The sequence below is a fragment of the Balaenoptera acutorostrata genome, chromosome 6 (assembly GCF_949987535.1).
Source record: "Balaenoptera acutorostrata chromosome 6, mBalAcu1.1, whole genome shotgun sequence".
Classification (NCBI taxonomy): Eukaryota; Metazoa; Chordata; class Mammalia; order Artiodactyla; family Balaenopteridae; genus Balaenoptera; species Balaenoptera acutorostrata.
Window position 1 is genome coordinate 75,787,362 of NC_080069.1, and position 19,446 is coordinate 75,806,807.

The 19,446-nt window shown below is 40.7% G+C and overlaps 1 protein-coding gene across 5 annotated transcripts in view; it reads left to right on the forward strand.

The window, feature by feature from the left end:
- MAMDC2 (MAM domain containing 2) overlaps nt 1–19,446 on the forward strand; it is a 166,276-nt gene that overhangs the window by 108,976 nt on the left and 37,854 nt on the right. For all 5 annotated transcript variants that reach the window (XM_057547942.1, XM_057547941.1, XM_057547943.1 and 2 more), the window contains 2 exons: nt 1,879–2,022; nt 4,840–5,105. In XM_057547942.1, coding sequence (XP_057403925.1) covers nt 1,879–2,022; nt 4,840–5,105 — 410 coding nt within the window. The remainder of the gene's footprint in view (nt 1–1,878; nt 2,023–4,839; nt 5,106–19,446) is intronic.

Genomic DNA, 19,446 nt, shown 5'->3' on the forward strand with positions numbered 1-19,446 from the left:
TGACCTTCCGTTCTCTTTATGCATGGCTTTTGGGAGTGCCACACCATTTTCTGAGCCAGATGGCCATCTGTAGATCTGAATTTCCATCTGCTTTTGCATTACCAGGTGGCAGAGGGGTGACCAAGACTGGAGACCATAGTGGGGTTTCCCATGGGCTCAAATCTCCATGGGGGGATGTCAAAGGATCCTTGTTTGTATGACATCATATTCATTTTCAAATGAATATCTTCATGAGTTTATCTTCGCAGCTTAAAGAGTCACCTTGATGCCGACAGAGTCAGACAGAGCAGTGTGTGGGTTAACCCACCAGTCTCAGAGCACTGAGAATTCTCTTCCTTTCCTCCTATCTGGCTCATCCGGGGCCTCTCCTTGTACACTCGCTAGGAACATTTTCTTTCTGTTCTCTCTTTGTAATGTGGTGCTAGTCACTTTTCTTTTTAATTTAGCATTTTAAAACTCTTCAGTATCATTTTAAACTCAGACAAAATTTGCAAGAATATGATAAAGAACTCCCGTATACTCTTTACTCAGACCTACAAACGTTTAACATTTTGCCACGTTTGTTTTATCAACCATTTAAGAGTAGGTTGCAGATATTATGTCCCTTCACCACTAAATACTTCAGTGGGTATTTTCTAAAACCAAAGACATCCTCCAACATGCTATGGAATAATTATAAAGTTCAGGAAACTTAACACTGATACAATATTATCAATTAACCTATAGTCCATATACTAATTTCACCAATTGTGCCAATAAAGTCTTCTATAGGTATTTGTTTTTCTGAACCAAGATGGAATCTTGGACCCCTTGTAGCATTTGGTTGTCATGTGTCTTTCATCCTCTTTATCCGGGCCAGCTCCTCAGCCCAATGGAATGTTTTCTTACTTTGAAAATTGACAAATTGAGTCTTTGTTCCTAAACAGCTTTCTGTTTCATCAGATCCCGGCACCTAGAACTCAAGTGTTTCTCTAGAGATGATTTTCCGCTTATTCAAAACAGTGCTGTCTCTGGCCCTAAAAGGTTAGACCAGTGTACGTCAGTGTGCAGAACAAGATTACACTTGGCTGCACTGAATGTGTCCCAAACCGCTGCAGTCACATCTCCTCTGGACACAGAGGGCAATCTGAACAGTGAGGTTTACAATTACTTGTTGCTAGGACCACATCATTCTTGAAAGAGCAGAAATCTTTTATGTTCCCTTTCCTCCAGGCAATCTGGGTTGAGGTGATGCTTATAGACCAGAGTAAGTGACACCAGAACTCAGCAAAAGCCAAAATAATAGTAGAACGGGTGACAGAATTGGTGTGACTGTTTGAGCAGTGTGATTTATACTGAGTAATGATTCTCTTCCAGCAGATCAGCTCCTACTACTAATGTCCATTATAAATAGACAGTGGCTGTGCTTCTGACACAGAGATTGATCAACAAAGGAAAATTATTTCTAGAAAATATTATTTCTAAAATATCTGTCAGAAAGAAATTAAGAATTCTATAAAATCCTTACTTTTTCTCTTTCTTTTTAATTTTGTATGAATGAATTTTAAATTGTGAAGAAGTATGTGAATAAATGCTCTCAGTCTTTACATCAAGAAAGGAAATTTCTTTTGAAGTTTGGTACTTCATTTTTGTAGAGAATGTGAACAGAGCTCCTTCTTTCCATCCCTTTAGGGAGGAAAAGAATAATTTTCCTGTCATGCTGAAATGTGGATTTGATGCTAACCTGTCAGCATGCCACTAGGGTAAAAATATTTTTGTTGTGTGTTACTTCTCTGAGCTCCCCTGGTACAAATGTGCACATATTTGTCAATCAGTTAATGTAGTCCTTTGAGATCCTTGGGTTTGGCTCACTTTTAACTTTGATTCTCCTTTGCTCAGAGCGTCCTTTTAGTGCCGTAGAAGCAAGCTGCAATTTTGAGGAAGATCTCTGCAACTTCTACCAAGACAAAGAAGGTCCAGGCTGGACCCGAGTGAAAGTAAAACCAAACATGTATCGGGCAGGAGACCACACTTCAGGCTTAGGTAAATCAGACTGTTGTGTGGGATGTCATGTTGAGGGTTGGGAGCGGGTAGTATTCATTCCATTCGCCAGCCATTCTCACCAGGACACCAGCTTGAAAAAGGGAGGTGGGTGTGGGAGCAGCTGTGAAGAAGCAAAGACAATAGGTAACCTTGTGTCTGGCCATTTTTCAAAACTGGAATTCAAGTTGCTGTGCTAGCAGAAGTATTTACCAGTTAATTAAATAGTCAAACCTTTGGAAATTATCTTGCTCTTCACTTTAGATGGAGAAGTACCTTTAAAAAGCTATTAGATTCCAATTATATGAAACAACCAGAAGAGGCAAAGCCATAGAAACAGAAAGCAGATTAGTGGTTGCCAGGAGCTGGGGAGGGGGGATGGGGAGTGACTGTTTAATGGGTATAGAGTTTCCTTTTGAGGTGATGAAAATATCTGGAAGTAGATAGTGGTGGCAGTGCAGCATTGTGAAAGTACTAAATGCCACTGAATTGTACGCTTTAAAATGGTTAAAATGGTAAATTTTATGTTATGTGTGTTTTATTGCAATAAATAATATATAGTGGGGCATGAAAGCTATCACAGCTGTTGGGAAATTTTGGATGGACCTACAAGGAGCTCTTAGAAATCAGTTTGAGCTCCCCTTATGTAAGGATTACCTATCTCGGAAAAGGGAGCCCTTGTGAAGCCCACTCCAGTAGAGACTGGTGGAAAGAGCTTATTCTCAAGGGGTTGGTGTCTAATTCATTTATTCAACAATTATTTATATACTGGGCACAGGGGTGACTTAACAGAAAGCTGATGAAGCTTGTTTCAGGGCCCCTCACTTTCGTGGGGCCCTTGCAATTTCATACTTGTAATTTTGTATTCTTTGCTTAGGGGTTGGCTAACTTGTAGAATTACAGAATAAAAACCTATTCTGACCCTGGCCAGCCTAACCCCTGGGGGATACAATAGTGAACAAATCATGTATGTATCCCACCCTTGCTGGCTGACTGTCATTTCAATAGGCAAGAGAAACCCTAAACAAACATATATGCAAATAGGCTCAAGATTACCAGTTGTGGAGTGTGCCGAGAGATGCGAAGAGTGACCTCTGAGAGAGAATAAGGAACCACATTCTGGGTGGGGAGTTTAACTGCGTGGCTTTTATGTGTGCGAGCAGCAGCAGCCCAGGCAGAGGGACCAGCATCTGTGAGGGCTTTGAGTTTGGAAAGAACTGGATACTCCCAGGAATTAGAAGATTAGAGTGGCTGCACCTGGGGAGGAGAGTGAAGGAAAATGAAGGTAGAGAGGGAGGAAGATCTTGGGCGTGGCAGGCCGGATTAAGCAACTGGGATTTTACTACAAAGGAAATGAGAAGCCATTGAAAGGGTTTAAGTAGAGAAGAGAGAGATTAAATTTAGGTTTAAAAAAAGATTGTTCTGGCTGTTGTATTGGCCACCTGTGTTAGTCTGCTTGAGCTGCCATAACAAATACCATAGACTGGGGGACTTAAACAACAGAAATTTATTTTCTCACAGTTCTGGAGGCTAGAAGTCCCCAAATCAAGGCACCATTGGGGTTGGTTTCTGGTGAGATCTCTCTTCCTGCCTTTTCCAAAGCGCCTTCTCATTGTGTCTTCACATGGCCTTTCCTCTGTGTGTACACATGGAGAGAGAGAGAGAAAGAGAGAGATCTCTGCTGTCTCTTCTTCTTATGACACCAGTCGCATGGGAGTTAAAGCTTTGCCCTTGTAACCTCATTTAACCTTAATTGACTCCTTAAAGGCCCCGTCTCCAAATACAGTCACATTGGGGGTTAGAGCTTTAACATATGAATTTTGGGGGACATAATTCTGTCCATAATACCACTCATGAAATAACCAAAGAACCTTTTCCCGGATTAAATAAAACTAAACTGTATAGCAAAGACTGAGGCACCCAAAAGAAAACTGATGAAGGAGGATCAAAAAAGGGAAAGGAAAAAGAGTAAGGTATTATTTTTTTTCTTTCTGCCCCAGCTTTATAGGACACGTAATTTAACATGGTGAACTATTTTAAGTTTACCATGGGGTTGGTGGAGCCTGTGGGAGGGCAGGTTCTTGATCTTATTTTTTCATGTTATTTAGGAGAAATTGGGGAAGATCAGATCTTCAGCACCTGGGAGGGTCTGTCTGATTAAACACCTGCTCTTTAGGATCAGGTTTAACATGAACAAGAGAGTAAGCTCTGCTCAGATACACAAACCACCCCCCACCCATCACCCCCCAAGGACTGCCAGGCCCTGTAACCTCTCTCCCTTCGCTGGTCATTGCAGGGGTAAGAAGGAAAATCTTCTCTGGGCCTTGTGTTCTCTATGACTCAGTACTACTCAGCCTAGTTGTCAGTTGGTTGTCCAAAAAGTGGGGAACCCCAAGATGATTTCATCCGTTTTGTTTCATGAAAAGTGTAAATCCTAGGAATTCCCTGGCGGTCCAGTGATTAGGGTTCCATGTTTTTACTGCTGAGGGCTGGGGTTCAATCTCTGGTTGGGGAACTAAGATCCTGCAAGCCACGGCACGGCCAAAAAAAAAGAAATATAAATCCTGATTGATGACTAGAATCTGGACATATGCAGTTGGAAATCTGTACAGGTTTACTTAAAAATGGAGAAGGTTTATTAACAATAGAATCACACAGATATTTTCGATATTTTAAATGCTTTCTATCATTTAAAGCCTATAGAAATAGTCTCTGTTGGCAAACTCCACTGCTTGAACCAAATTTTCGCACTTTATAATCTGGGCTGAATTATTTAGGTTTTTCATTGCTGATGCACTGAATGCTTTGTCCTATTTGCAGGGTATTTCTTGATGGCCAACACAAAGTTTACGTCTCAGCCTGGCTACATTGGAAGGCTCTACGGTCCCTCCCTGCCAGGAAACTTGCAGTATTGTTTGCGTTTTTACTATGCCATCTATGGGTTTTTAAAAATGAGTGACACCCTAGCAGTTTATATCTTTGAAGAGAACCACATGGTTCAAGACAAGATCTGGTCTGTGCTGGAGTCCCCAAGGGGCGTTTGGATGCAAGCTGAAATCACCTTTAAGAAGCCCATGCCTACCAAGGTACAGTAGAAGCTTTCTGCAATTTTCAGTTGCTAAACTGGGTTAGTGAATTTCTGTTTAATTATTTTCAACTGGTGATGCGTTGTTTTTCTTCTGTTCAAGCTGAGAGCCCCACTCCCACACCCTATCCACAGCCGTGCGCAAGTGATATCCTTCAGTTCTTTTCAGTTTTCTGTCTCTCAGAGTCATGGTCACCTAGGGAGTTTGCTTGTTTAGTCCGTAGATTCCTTGAGGATAGTCCAAAGACAGAGAATATGTGAATAATCCAACTTCAACAGCTATACTTTAGTTCGAAGCCACAATTCACATGCACACGCACACGAACACACACACACACACACACACGAATGCTAGTACTTTCAAAATGTGAAATCAGTGAGCCTGGTTCTACATTGAGGCTTTAAGGTCAACAACCTAAACCTCTAGCTGAACACAGGATGGGGAAACTCAGTAAAATATGAGAGCCAACCCAGACAGAGAGAATTTAAATAAGGGAACCATCAGCAGCGTATTTGATAACAATAAGAAAACAAAGAGATCTTTTCATGGGGAAAATACAAAAGAAAACTGTGATCTGAATTTTACAACTCATAAACTTAAACTTAAGCTTTACAGGTGCAATAAATTCTGTCAACTAACCCAGATGAAATTAGAATGGGAAAATCCATTTTCTTTCATTTGTCAGTTGGTCAGAAGATCTCTCTCATGTACCCTCTGTGCAAAAAAGAAGCTAAAAGAAGGTCCCTTCCTGCAAACAGATGCCTCACACGATGGGAGCTCAATAGATATCACTGAAGAATGGATGGGTCAGTTGATCATGTTCATTAACTAGGAATTACCCAAAGTCCAGGCTCCCCAGGGAAAGATACATACCTAGCAGAGTAGTAGAACCTTCTTCATAAACATTAATGGCCCAAACTTCTCTTAGCTATAACCATCTGGACAGAACCATAGCTTTGTCTATAACTTCCTGTTAAAGAAATTTTGTACACCATTCCCATCATAATGTTGCTTGGTTACTCTTAGTTCGTTGGAATACCCACCAAAGCATGATTAAATCTTTACAATGATTAATCAAAGATCTTTGAAAATATTTACAAAGTTCTTTTTCATTGCTAGGCAAGAAGAAATTATGATTATAATGACATGGCAGCCTCCTTGACTTACTGATTTCTAAAAGGGTCAAACCAATTTATGATACCCGTAGCAGAATATAAGCACACAAGTTTTATCACAGTCTTATAAGCACTGATGGTATTGTTTTTATGCTGACTAAATAGGTTGTTGTAAGTATCCCCTTCTTAATCCCATCATATTTTGGTCACCTGACTAAACTGAGAGATTTGGCTCATCCCCCTGAGCAACAGAGGAAACAAATTGATGTTTCTGGTGCCAAGTTCCAACTCCTAGCCTAGGCTTATGTTTTTTTTTTTTTTTTTTTTTTTTTTTTTTAAAGGATTTTCTTATTTATTTATTTATTTATTTATTTATTTTTGGCTGTGTTGGGTCTTCGGTTCGTGCGAGGGCTTTCTCCAGTTGCGGCAAGCAGGGGCCACTCTTCATCGCGGTGCGGGGACCGCTCTTCATCGCGGTGCGCGGGCCTTTCTCTATCGCGGCCCCTCCCGTCGCGGGGCACAGGCTCCAGACGTGCAGGCTCAGCAATTGTGGCTCACGGGCCCAGCTGCTCCGTGGCATGTGGGATCTTCCCAGACCAGGGCTCGAACCCGTGTCCCCTGCATTAGCAGGCAGATTCTCAACCACTGCGCCACCGGGGAAGCCCTAGGCTTATGTTTTTTAAGCCTATTTCCTAGCCAGTTCCAAACATTTCCTGAATGAGACTATCTTTCTATAAATGTCATCTCACATTTGCAGCATTTTTGCATTTCCTCTTTGATCTCTTAGTCCTTCCCCGCACCTCTTAGGGATCCCAAAGGCTTACATTTTTTCCCCATTACCAATTATTTAACTCTCTCACGTAGTTATGGCAACACACACACACAGAGCAAACATGCACCAGACCCACATAATCAGAGATACACCAGATCCACATAATCAGGGATGCACCAGAAAATAATAGAATTTTCATTGTACTCCACACCCTCTGTTGCTAATGTTTTAAAAACAGGAGAATATAATAAACATTTCATTCATTTATTTGACTTTATTCATTCATTCATTTATTCCTTAATTCAACCATAATTTATTAGGTATATGCTCAGTGCAAGGCATATAAAGATGAATGAGGCTCAGATCCTACTTCTGAGAATGAGATCACAGATGGTAGAACCTTAAGATACAGATACATAAAATAACTAACAACAGTACAATCTCACTGTCTCACAGAAGGGCTATATAGAAAAATAGAGGAGTAGTTCTACCAATTGGACATATAAAAAATAGTGATTAGTAGAGGCCCAGCTGACCTGGTGCTTGGAGGGTTAAGGTTCAGGCCATGCTGGATTCTAACTCCTGCTCATGCCTCCCCCCACCCCACTCCTCCCTTCTCCCCAACGCTTAACCCTCCCTCCCTGCCCCCAACCCTCCCCGCCATCCGCTACTCACAAAACGTGGGTGTTAGTAATCTGCCTGCTCCTCAGAGTGAGTCTCTGCTCTTACCTGACTTCCATGGAATGGGAGCAAGCCCCCCAGCAAATAAGGGTGCCCCAGAGAATTGGCCCTTTCTTCTTTGCCTGACTTCCAGCCCTCCCAGCAACCACACAGATCCTCCCCAGCCACTTCAGGAAAACTGGATCTAGACCCAGTGGGGGCAGAGAAATTCTTATAGCCTATTCAGGGATTTGTCCCCAGTGCAGGTGAGGAGATGGTAGGTACAGTTCAATGCCAGAAAACTCTGGACACGTATCTGAAGGTGGCCAGTAGTTTTTGGCGGGTCCCTTCTAAACAGAACCAGCTCTGAGAGTGAGAGAACCATTTGACATCCATAGAAGCAGCATAAAGTAAGGCGGGAAACTAAAGTTCACTGACTTATGTAACACATACAGGTGGAAACAAACATACAAACAATATCTCAGAGAAGGGATAAAATGAAAAGCCAGAGTTTCCCTTAACCACCCCTGAACTCAAACTCCAGTTCTACTTCTTTTTCTAAAGGGTTTTTCCTGATTTTATGATGCTTTCCTCTATAATTCTAAATATTCTATTTCCACCTCATTTCTTGCTGCATTAACCTTAGCAGTATCTGCTGACTCCCTGCTATGAAAGATAAGAAATTTAGCTTATTTACACTATTTCCTTTTCTTTTCTCTCTCCTCCTCACAATTTTTAGTTATATTTTTAACTTTTCTCTTGGTTCCCTTTGTAACTTTAATACACCTAACCATCTATTTTTGGTTCCATAAACTTTAGGTAGTGTCCCTTGACATCCCACTATGTACAGTGAGTGCGTTTTCACCCCTTTATTTCCCCTCACCTTGCTTGCCCGCTCCACCTCTCAATTCTCTCAGCTGTACAATTGCTTCTACACGGTCATGGCTTAAAACATTTATATTCCTCCAGTGAAGCTTTCAGTGCCTTGCCAATGGCAGCATTTCCCAGTATGGGCCCCCTTGGCATTTAGAAGAGGACAGTTCTGTCTTTGTGGGGGGCCATGCCTCACACGGTTGGGGTTTTGACATCTGCAGTGACAGCAACAACCCAAATTATTTCCACACATTTCCAAATGGCCCCAGAGGTGCCGTGCAGTTCTCAGATGAGAACCGTTGCTCTCTAAGCTGATTCTGAAAATTGAAATTAAGAGCCAACCCCACCTGCAGTCCATGCCTGCCACCTCCGATATGCGCTCTGCCCAGAGGCAGAGTGATGATGAGGAAGCCTCCCGTGCAGTGACCCCCTGGCTTCCCGTTGCTCTGCGGGAAAAGGCTCTCATGCTCTGACATGATCCCCTCCGCAGCTTAGCCGCTTCTCCCTCCATTCTAATCCCATTGCACTCAGTTCCTGGAACATACTGCCCTCTCCCACTTTGAGCCCTTGCACGCATCTCCTCTGCCTAGACTCTTGTTAATTCAGTCATGGCTTGAACGTCCCTTCCACAGAGACCCCTCCTCTGGCTCACTGCCCAGAATAGGTTAGGGTGCCCTGGGCCTCCTAGGCCTCTCCTGCGTCGTCTTGGAGACAGGATAGCACAGCGATTAGGGATAATGACACAAGAGTCTCTCTGGCTTCAAATCTCCACTCTACTACTGAAATGGCTTTGCAATCTTAGTTTTTTTCCTTAATTGAGGTATAATTGACATATAACATTATATTAGTTTGAGATGTACAACATAATGATTTGGTATATGTATATACTGTGAAATGATCACCACAATGTTTACTTAACATCTGTCACCTCACACAGTTACAAATTTTGTTTCTTGTGATGAGCACTTTTAAGATCTACTCCCTGAGCAACTTTCAAATACACAGTACAGTGTTGTTAAACTATACTCACCATGCTGCGCGTTTATAAGTTTACAGTTGAAGAAACTGAAGTTTCAAAAAGTTAAAATAGTCCTATTTTTGCTGTCACATTGCCACTGTCCCCCAAATTCCAGACAAAATCCTTAATGGTTATACCTCAAAAATACATCTCGAATATGCCCACTTGTGTCTCCCCAGCCACCTAAACTGCTTCGTATCTTTCTATCTGGTTTTTCTGCTTCCACCTTGCTCTCTCTACGCTCTCATGCAGCCACCAGAATCATCGTCTTGAAACAGAAATAGGATCAGGCCACTCTCCTGCATGAAACTGTCCTATTGTCTTTAGAATAAAGCTCCATTCCCTCCTGTGGCTTATGAGACCATGCACGATCTGGTCCCCGCCTCCTTCGCTGACTTCATCTCCCTTCACTCTGCCCGTGATCACATAGTCACACAGTGCCCATAGTCACACCGGCCTTCTCTCTGTCCCCTGAGTCCCAAGGCCTTTCCTTCACCAGGGCCATTGCACTTGCAGTCCCCTCTGCCTGTGATGCCCCGCCCCCATCTATCCTATGTCAAGCCCGGTTCTCATTCTACTGTCCCAGTCAAATGTCTCCTCTTAGAAAGGAATTTCCCCGACCACCCAGTCTGTAACTGCTTTTCCCATCCCCAAGTTATTCCCCATGATATTTCCTAGCTTCTTTTGTGCATAGCATTTACCCCAATCTGAAATTGTCTGATTTGTTTGTCTACTCGTTCACTGTCCATTTCTCTTTTCCCATAAAAATATAACAATGAAAAAGGAATAAGTAAAAGAATGAAAGAGTGGACTTTCTAAGGCTGGTAAGTGGCAGAGCTGGGGTTTGAACCGTGGTCTGTAGACTGTCTGAAGCCTGCCCTTTGCCGCAGGTATCTTTGGGTGCTCAAGGTCTCCATCCAGTTTTGGGGAAAGCCTGTTCTTGTGCAGCTGGAAAAAGTGAGGCTCCCAGCGTGCCTTGGGGCATAGGCACCGTCTGTTATTTTATTTAATTCTCACAGCATTCCCGTAAGGGAGGTAAAGTATCTCCTTTTAGTGCTCTTGGCATTCTAGAATACAAAGTTAGACTAACCCAAGGTCACGTTCTACTAGCAATGAATGCCTAAACTCAGAGCTCACTGCATGTGCGTCACTGTTGTGGGGAAGACCCTTCCCTGTCTCTGCTTCACGTCCTCACCACGCCATTCCTAAAGCCGGTCAAGTGTGAGTGGTCAAGGCCCAACTCACCGAGAGTAAATGGCTGCCTTTTCACACCTGTTCCCTGGCTGGGAGCCTTGTATTTGAATTTTGACTACACCTGGCCTAATCCCAATCCCGGTGTGAATTTTCACTGGTGGAGATGTTTGGTAGATATGTTTGAGTATCTGTGCTGCACAAAATAATTACAATAATCTCTTCCCTTCACATTGCTTCTTAGTATAGCCTGCTTTCATGAACATTATTTTCACCTCTCAGTGAGTTGTCATGTGAGACCAGAGCTGAGAGGAGTGACGGGCAGCCTGGACAGAACTGTAAAGTCAAAACTTTCGGCTTCCTTCCTTTTGTTTCTCCTGCCTCGATCCTAATCCCTACACACTAGCTCACCTGTGCCTTCCCGGGTACCTCCCACTCTGGATGTTTCTTTACCTTTATTTCCATATTAGTTCTTACCCAGACCATTTTAAGGACAATGGGCTGATTCGACTAACAAGTCCCTGCTATCTCCCCTATACAGTCTAATGTTTGATGGAAACTATAATATATATTTCTACTTAAGGAATGATAGCAATGGTAAGAATTTCCCTGAGACCATTCTAATAAAATAGCCATATGGATGGCTGTGTAATGTCACAGCTGCCAACAGCAAGAGGAACTTTTATTGAACACTTTCCATGTGCCAGGCGCTATGCTAAGCACTCGACATGCATTACTTCATTTGATGCTGCAGCACCCTAGGAAGGAAAGCTGTATAGCCCTATTTAACAGATGAGGAAAGCTTGTGCAGAAAATTAAGGACGTTGTTCAACAGCACACAGCTATTAAGAGGCAGAGCAGAGAGGTAAATCCAAGTCTTATTCAATCCAGAATCCATGCTTTTTATACCATACCTTTATGCCCCCCCTCCCAGCCCTTTCCTGGCTAATGTGGAAAGTGTAGGATCACATAAGAAGGGGAAGCCAGCCCTAACTCAAGACTTCAACAAATTTCTAGGGCTTTATTATTAACTCTCTGCTGTTCTATTTTAGAAATCACTTTGGCTCCTAGGAGGGGTCAAAATTCAAGGTGGTTCAGCACAGACAAAGGAGATCTGTGGGGTAGAGGGAAGTACAGCATAATGCTTAAGAGACTTGGCTGTGGGCTCTCTGGCGCTTACGCCTTTATAATTGGGGCTAGTTCTGTGAATCTTGCTGAGCCTCGCTTTTCTTCATAAGCAAAATGAGTGTATTAGTAGTACATGCCTCATAGAATTATGGTGCATCATGTAAAACCCTTAGCATAGTACCTGGCACATAGTTGGCATAATGTAGCTGGAGAGAGAAGGCAAGAGCAAGAGAGAGAAAAGAGAGAATGACAGAGACTAAAGAATTTTTTTTCTAGGTCCTGATCCTCATAAGGTTTCATAGGTAACATCTCTTTAGTACCTGGGTAATTCTGTACCTGAGCTTTTTCTGTGAAGTATTCTTTAAATTAAAATCAGGTCCGAGTTAAATCTTTATTTTAATAGTACTAGACTACTGCACTTACACAATCATGAACTGCCGACAATATATTTGTTAACGTTTTAGAAACATTTTGTAAGGGCATGAATCATGAAATGGTTTTCTTGATCTGTTTTTCCTCAGCATGTTACTAAATAGAGAGCAGGTAATCAAGAGTTACCTTGAGACTTTCACACACTAGAGATGGTAATGAGGAGAGGGAACAATTCACTCCAAAGTGCTTTTCTTGAAAGCTAAATGTCAGGAGAGACTAAAGAGTCGTTGTCAGAAAGTCTGTAATGATGAAGCACAAACATTAGCCTTTTTTTCTTTTCTTTTTTTTTTTTTTTGGATGGCTTGGTGGTCTTTTAATGTATGAAAAAAATGTTTGAGCCTAGTGTAAACATGTTTTTGGTCCCTGAATTTTTTTTTAACATCTTTATTGGAATATAATTGCTTTACAATGGTGTGTTAGTTTCTGCTTTATAACAAAATGAATCAGTTATACATATACATATGTTCCCATATCTCTTATGTTCAAATCCTTGGACTGACGTTACACTTGGTCACTATAGCACCTATATCAGGTCCTGCAATATCTTTTGACTTGAAGCAAGTTTTCCCTTTAACAAAGACCATTAAGTGGTCTGTTAATTAGAGGCACTGGGAGGAACTCAATATCATGTTCATTAAATATTTCTTTTGGAAAAAATGTTAAATGACCCATAAATGAGAGCATGACCAGGCATTCTCTTTCATCTGGGTCTGGCTTAATGATCAGCTCAGCAGTCATTAAAGTCTGCATGGTAAACTCTTCTAAGTCTGCATCTTTATTCTGTTGTAAGATTAAAGAACAAACTTCAAAAGTCATTTATGGAGATGGAGAAAAGCCCCATCTGGCCAGTCTGAAAAAAATATAAATACATTTTTTTTGACCAGGCAAGAACCTTATGTCAGCACTTCTCAGAGTATGTCCCATGGAGTACAAATCCCTTGAGTTATTCCATTGAAAAAGGGTTCTGTGGTCAAATGAGTTGGGGAAGTTTTGCATGCTAGATCTCTACTTCCACATACACACATGAAGATTCACCCTGCACAGTGACATGTTAGAAACTCCAGTAAGTTCTACATTAAAGAATCCTCTTCAACCTTGTGTAAGGTGGCAGTTTCCTCAGAGTACTTGACATAGAACCCTTGCATTGTGCATCATACTACTCATACTACTATCATAGCATTATGCATTGTATGGAAATTGTCTACTTACCTGCCTACCTACATTAGCTTACATCAGAGTGTAAGCTTCTGGAGAACAGAGATCCATATCTTATTTATTTTTTATTTCTTATGTGAACACAATTTCTGGAACAGAGTGGGTACTCAATAAATAGTTGGAAAGAGAACCGAACTCTCAATGAATATGTGTTTATGGCAAGGAAGAACAATGTAAATACATCAAAGGAAGAAGGAAGATTAACTGTTTCTGCCTTTGACTCATATAAACCATAATCTCTTATAACCCAGCACCTGTGCAATTGGTCCTGCAAGGAATTTGAATGTGAACACTTAAAAGCAGGAACATCCTGCTGGAGTGGATATAAGGATGCACATAAACACATATATGCCAAGTCTGGTTTGGGGCTTTTTATGATGATATTTATTAAAACCAAAAGCTGTAACTCTTTTCTTTGGAACAACTTACATCTCACCATTTCCCTATTCCCAAAGACTGATATGAGGTTTTCCCAGCTCTCTTGATTTTCCTGATCCCTTTCCTGTCCCCCAACACAGCTTCTCCAGCCTCCATTCTGTGCTGTGGTCCATGGAGCACTCACTTCCACATTATAGTCTCCCCACCCACAGGTCCTTCTGGCTTCTCCTACCTTGGTCCTCTTAACCCCTGGGAACCCTCAGCAGCTATTTTCATCTTCTTTTCCCTAAGCTTCTCAGCACAGCTGGAGAAAATAAGATTAATCTCTACTGTCCCCTCCAGGCTGCTGGGATCCATGCTGCTGGGAAAGCCTTTTATTCAGATCATCTCTCGCTGACTTCCACTCTCGTTCCCCACGCCAGATATTCAGATCCATTTTCACTCGCAAGTTTCCAAATCGATCCTACCTGCCTCATTCTTAGAATGTGACCTCATGGGTTCAACTCCCAAAAGAATGAAGGCATTGAACACAAACCCCTTCAATTCTGTTCCTCTTTGAATCCTCACTCGCCTCTCTTTGAATCTGACGGTTGGTTTCTCAGTCAAAACCAACTGGTCATCTATACGTTTGATTTCATCATCCTGCTTCATCTGGGACCTTATTTCATAAATTGTTCCCTCTCTCATAAATTTTCAACTTCCATTAGTCCTTTGCATGCTGCCAACATATGCTGGTCACACAAATGAACAGCAAACCTTCCTTTCACCTTTTTACCCATTTAAGTTGCCACCCTATCCCATTCCTTTAGTCTTCAAACTCCCTGGAACACGTGTCTTCAATTACTGGCTAGGAACCAGTGCAGTTTCTCATTCTTCAAATCCTTGCCTTCCCCCTCAACTGCTCCCTCAAGGGTTTATCAACAGCAAATATTTCCCATTGATCTTGCTGCAGGAATCATCATACCTGAGAAACTCCTACCCTTCTCTCAAAGTCCCTCTTAAGAGCCCCTTCCTCTTTGAATCTTGTATAAGTCATTAATTTGTGTTTTGTTGGGATGAGATTGTATAATAAAAGATCCTAGGTCAGGGCTAGGAAGACTTGGCTTTAAGTCTTGACTCTGGCATGAAATGGCACAAATCAGAATGTCATGTCACCTCTCCATGAAATAAAAACATGTTTTAAGATGTCCACTAAGTCTGTTCTAATTCTTATTATATTTTTAGACATCTTAATGTTGTCTAAAACAATCTTTGGAATACATTTTTCCAAATGTCTTTTAATATTATGCAGCACAGTTCTTGTGGATAACTTTCTCTATTTCTTTACTTCCTCTCACAATAATCTTCTCATTTTAGCAAAAAGTGAATGAAATTTGTCTGTGATTTGGATTTCTGCTTTTAAAATCTTCCTTTTCACTTTGCCCTTTAATAATGAAAATGAAACTAGATGTAAACTACCTAGGGTTCTAAAATTTTTAAAGACAACACTTAGCAGTTCGCTTGGATAGAAGAGCAGGTCTAGTAAGTTTCTGGAGAGATTTATAAATAGGTGGCTATTTAATGACAAGACACCCTGCTATAAAGGGACTAAGGAATCAGAAAACCAATGTGTAGATAAGATACATGAGAAAAGATGAATTTCCTATCACATTTCATGATGTCTGAGAACATTGGGAAATGGCTGCTCCAGGATATTAATGTTCCAACATAATTAAAGCAGGGCAGCTGAGTGCAAAGCAGAAATTGCAAGGTCATTAATTTCTGACACAATAATCAACACATTATAGAACAGATTAGGGTGGTTCCATACACAGAGCCAGGAAAATTCTACTGTCAAGTGGAATATGTTTTAATGTGAAATTGGATAGAGGAGCTAAGTATGGAAAAGGAGCCTGCTGTTGAGTTTTTCCAAGCAAAACTCAGCGTCAGTTGTCAGTCCAGGAATTATAAATTACTTTAAATATGAGTAAGGCAGAGTTGAGATACTCTGACTTTCCTTCTCTTTCATTTCCTTTCAGATAGTTGTTGTTGGGTTTCTGTGTTTCATGTCAATTTATAGGGAAATGACTGGAAAGACTGATTAGCACAACTGGTAGTTGCTAACACACAGCTTACATGAATGTGGTGTTTATGTCAGTGCATTCTTTCATGACTTTCCCAAGGAATTAATTTCATAGAATATGGCTGGATTACCACGTTTGTCCTCCCAGCACCATGGAGATATCTGGGACATTCTTGCCCCATAGTCTTATTAGTAAGCTTAATTAAGCAAAAATGTATTCCAAAGATTGTTTATAAACCTAAAAACACTACCTCCCTCCACACTCCCAGATTCCTAATCTTGTATTTCACAGTCTCACGATGGCTGCCTTTATAGGGAATCTTTTCCCGGGTTTTTTGGATGAGGCAACACTGACTAATTTGCACTTTGAGATTCTCTGGGGAACCTCTGGCTTCCTGAGCTCACAGACCAGGTAAATATTTGCTGGACACTCTAGGTATAAGCTCAATTCACTTACTTTGAAATCGACAATTCACACATTAGTAAAGACTCCCTACTTTCTCCCACAGAAGACTACCTTATTTCCTTTTGCATAGATATCCCCACCTTTTCCTCCCTCCCTTGTGTGGCTTTCTCTGGGTATTCTGTGCTCTGTCTTTGCAGTATCTACATCTAGTAGAAGTCTCTCTCCAGGTAGTCAACAAGCTACATCCCTATGCATCTCCCACCACACCCTGAAGGGTCATGAGCTCCTATTTTCTGTTCAACATTGGCTTACATGTGAATGTAGGCAATGCTCAGGACGCATTACTATTTGTGGCCTGCCTATTTCATCTCAGTCTCTGAACCAAGACATTTAGTTCTCCCTTAGTTTCTTTCTCCAAATAAGGATTGCCTAATAAACATATCTGAAAGGCAAATGTCAAGCCAGAAAAAATAGTTTGCAACGTATATGACAAACTCCTAATACATTTAAGCTTTAAATTTAATATATCAATAAGCAAAACATGAACTAAGAAGTAGGAAGGTGGGCAATGAATATATACAGGCAAATCAGAAAAAAAGAAATATTACTGGAAAATAAATGCACAAAGATGTCCAACTTCATTTATAATCAAAGAAATTTAAAAAGTAATAAAATAGCACATTTGTCTATCAAATGGATAAAGATACATATATATTTTTTTGATAAAGATATTTTTAAAACAATACTCTGGAGTATGATATTTATATTAATAGCTGCATTCATACTGCTTGTATTGTTCAGTTTATCAATTAAAAAATCTTTCACTTTAGGCCAAAAATATATAGATGTATATATAATATAGGAGTTATATATATACTTAAATTTCATTTATTAAATATTTATATATATATAATTACATATTTAAGTATATTATATATAAAACATTGCCCTGGAGAGGTGAGTATTCAAGGAAATAGGATTCTCATAAGCTCTAGTGTGAAGGTAAATCGATATAATATTACTAGATGACAATTCAATTACCTGTATCAAAAAGAAAGACCCCAAACATGCATATCCTTTGACATAACAATTCTAATTCTAGGAATTTATCATAAGGAAATAATCATGGTTATGCACAAAGGTTTATCTACCAATATCCATCACAGCAATATTTGTAATATTGCAAAATTGGAAACTTCCCAATTATCTATCAGTAGAGGTTGGTTAAATAAGTTGTAACACAGCTAAAAAAGGCTTAGCATTATACAAGTTTTTAGCCACAGCTCTGCCTCAAGTCAGGATCTCCGCTTTGCCCTGGGAGTTAATGAAAATAAGACCCACACTGTCTCTATGTCTCATACATGAGCAGAGTGAAGTCATTATTCCTGTTTGGATATTAGCTAAAGTCACTGTCTTCTCCTGACCCAGAGAAATTCATCCAGAGCAGGGGTGAGCCCCTGAGAGTCAAGGCAAAGACATAGATTCCGCCTTTTTTTGCAATTGATTGTGTTCTCCAAGTCTTCTTGTAGGACTGACGTTTTATATCTCCATCCACGTGTCACAATAGGTCCGTATTATGATGTTCATCCTTGGGCATGACAATTAAATTGATGATTACATTACATTGCTCAGGAAGTGTTTGACCAGGGGTCCTCCCTAAGGGAGGTGGGCCGGAGATAAACCACATTGTATGTCCAGGAAGGCATTCACACCTGTTTCCTTTAGTGATGATGAAAGGCTTATAGGAAAATTTTATATAATGTTCTCATTATTAGGGTGTGAAATTAGATCCTAAAACACTAAAAATGATACCATCTCACCTTTAGTTCTAATGTTCATTTTTTCAGAGGCTTTTCATGTTTATTTTCCATTTAGACCCTCAATGCTAATTGTACAGGATTGTGCAGGATCTATGTCCCACAAAAAAAAGAGCATGAATTTTGGAGTCAGACAGACCTCACTCCCAAAACAAAGGAAAGGAAGTGAAAATGGGTGCAAATGAAGATAAGGTTGAAGGTGTGGATGTGGGGAGTTGAGGGGATTCTTTCCTATGGGCTAAATTTTCCATGTGGAGCAGACATAAGGTCATCGGCTAAGAGAGAGAAGGACATCAGTGAAGTGAGGGAACACCTGCTGTGGAGAGGCGGGGTTACTGCCTGCGAGGAGAGGTTTCAACACTCACCAGCCCTGAAGTTCAGTCGTGATCTATGTAAGATTCAGGTTCTGGTGCCAGGTGATGGAGAACTCTTTATAAACATACATAAGGCAAAATGACAGGAAGCTAGTTATAATATAAATACAGGTCAAAGACATACTTGTCCTCTGCTATTAATTGGGGAGTTTCAAGCCTTTCAGAATCATATTCTAAAATACCTAAAGCAAAAAGGAGAAAATGAGCAGATTGGTATAATGAAATATGCTCTATCAGATATTCGGAGTGTCAGGTTTCATGGCCGGGTCTACAGCTAGCTGTTATATGACCTTGAGCTCATATCATAGGGTCTCTGGGCCTTTTCCTCATTCTAAAAATTATCTGATTCTGAGGTCTCTTCTGGAAACTCCTTTTCCTTTTCAGTGACCAAATGATTTGAGAATAATGCAGATTTCTGAAATCAGTGAGTTGAGAGATCTGGGTATTTACCACACAAATAGCAATGAAAAACTTTGGCTGCTGATGTGCAAATCTAGCACAGGGTGCCCTCTACCCTAAAATGGAAGGCTCTTATGAGCAGAAGGGCTCATGCTGGGTAAAGCCGGAAGCTGTTCAGTCTTTGTTGCTTGTGAAAGCCAAGAGCTGAATTAAATCAGATGGGTCTTTAAAAAAAGAAGAAACAAAACAGATGGATCTTTTAAGAAAAAAGTGTTGGTCAGCTAAAGACTTATTTAAAAACACATGGTCATTCTGCCTTTTGTGGGATCTGAAGACCAAATATAGTATCTGCAGGAGGCATGCTGTTACAGTTTAGCAACTATTTCCCCAAACATGGCTGGGATTCTAAAAATACTAAAGTCTTATACTCATTTTTCTAGATAAAGCGCCACTCAGCCTGTCTTTAGGGATTTGTGAAAATTCCACCCTTTTAGCCAAGTG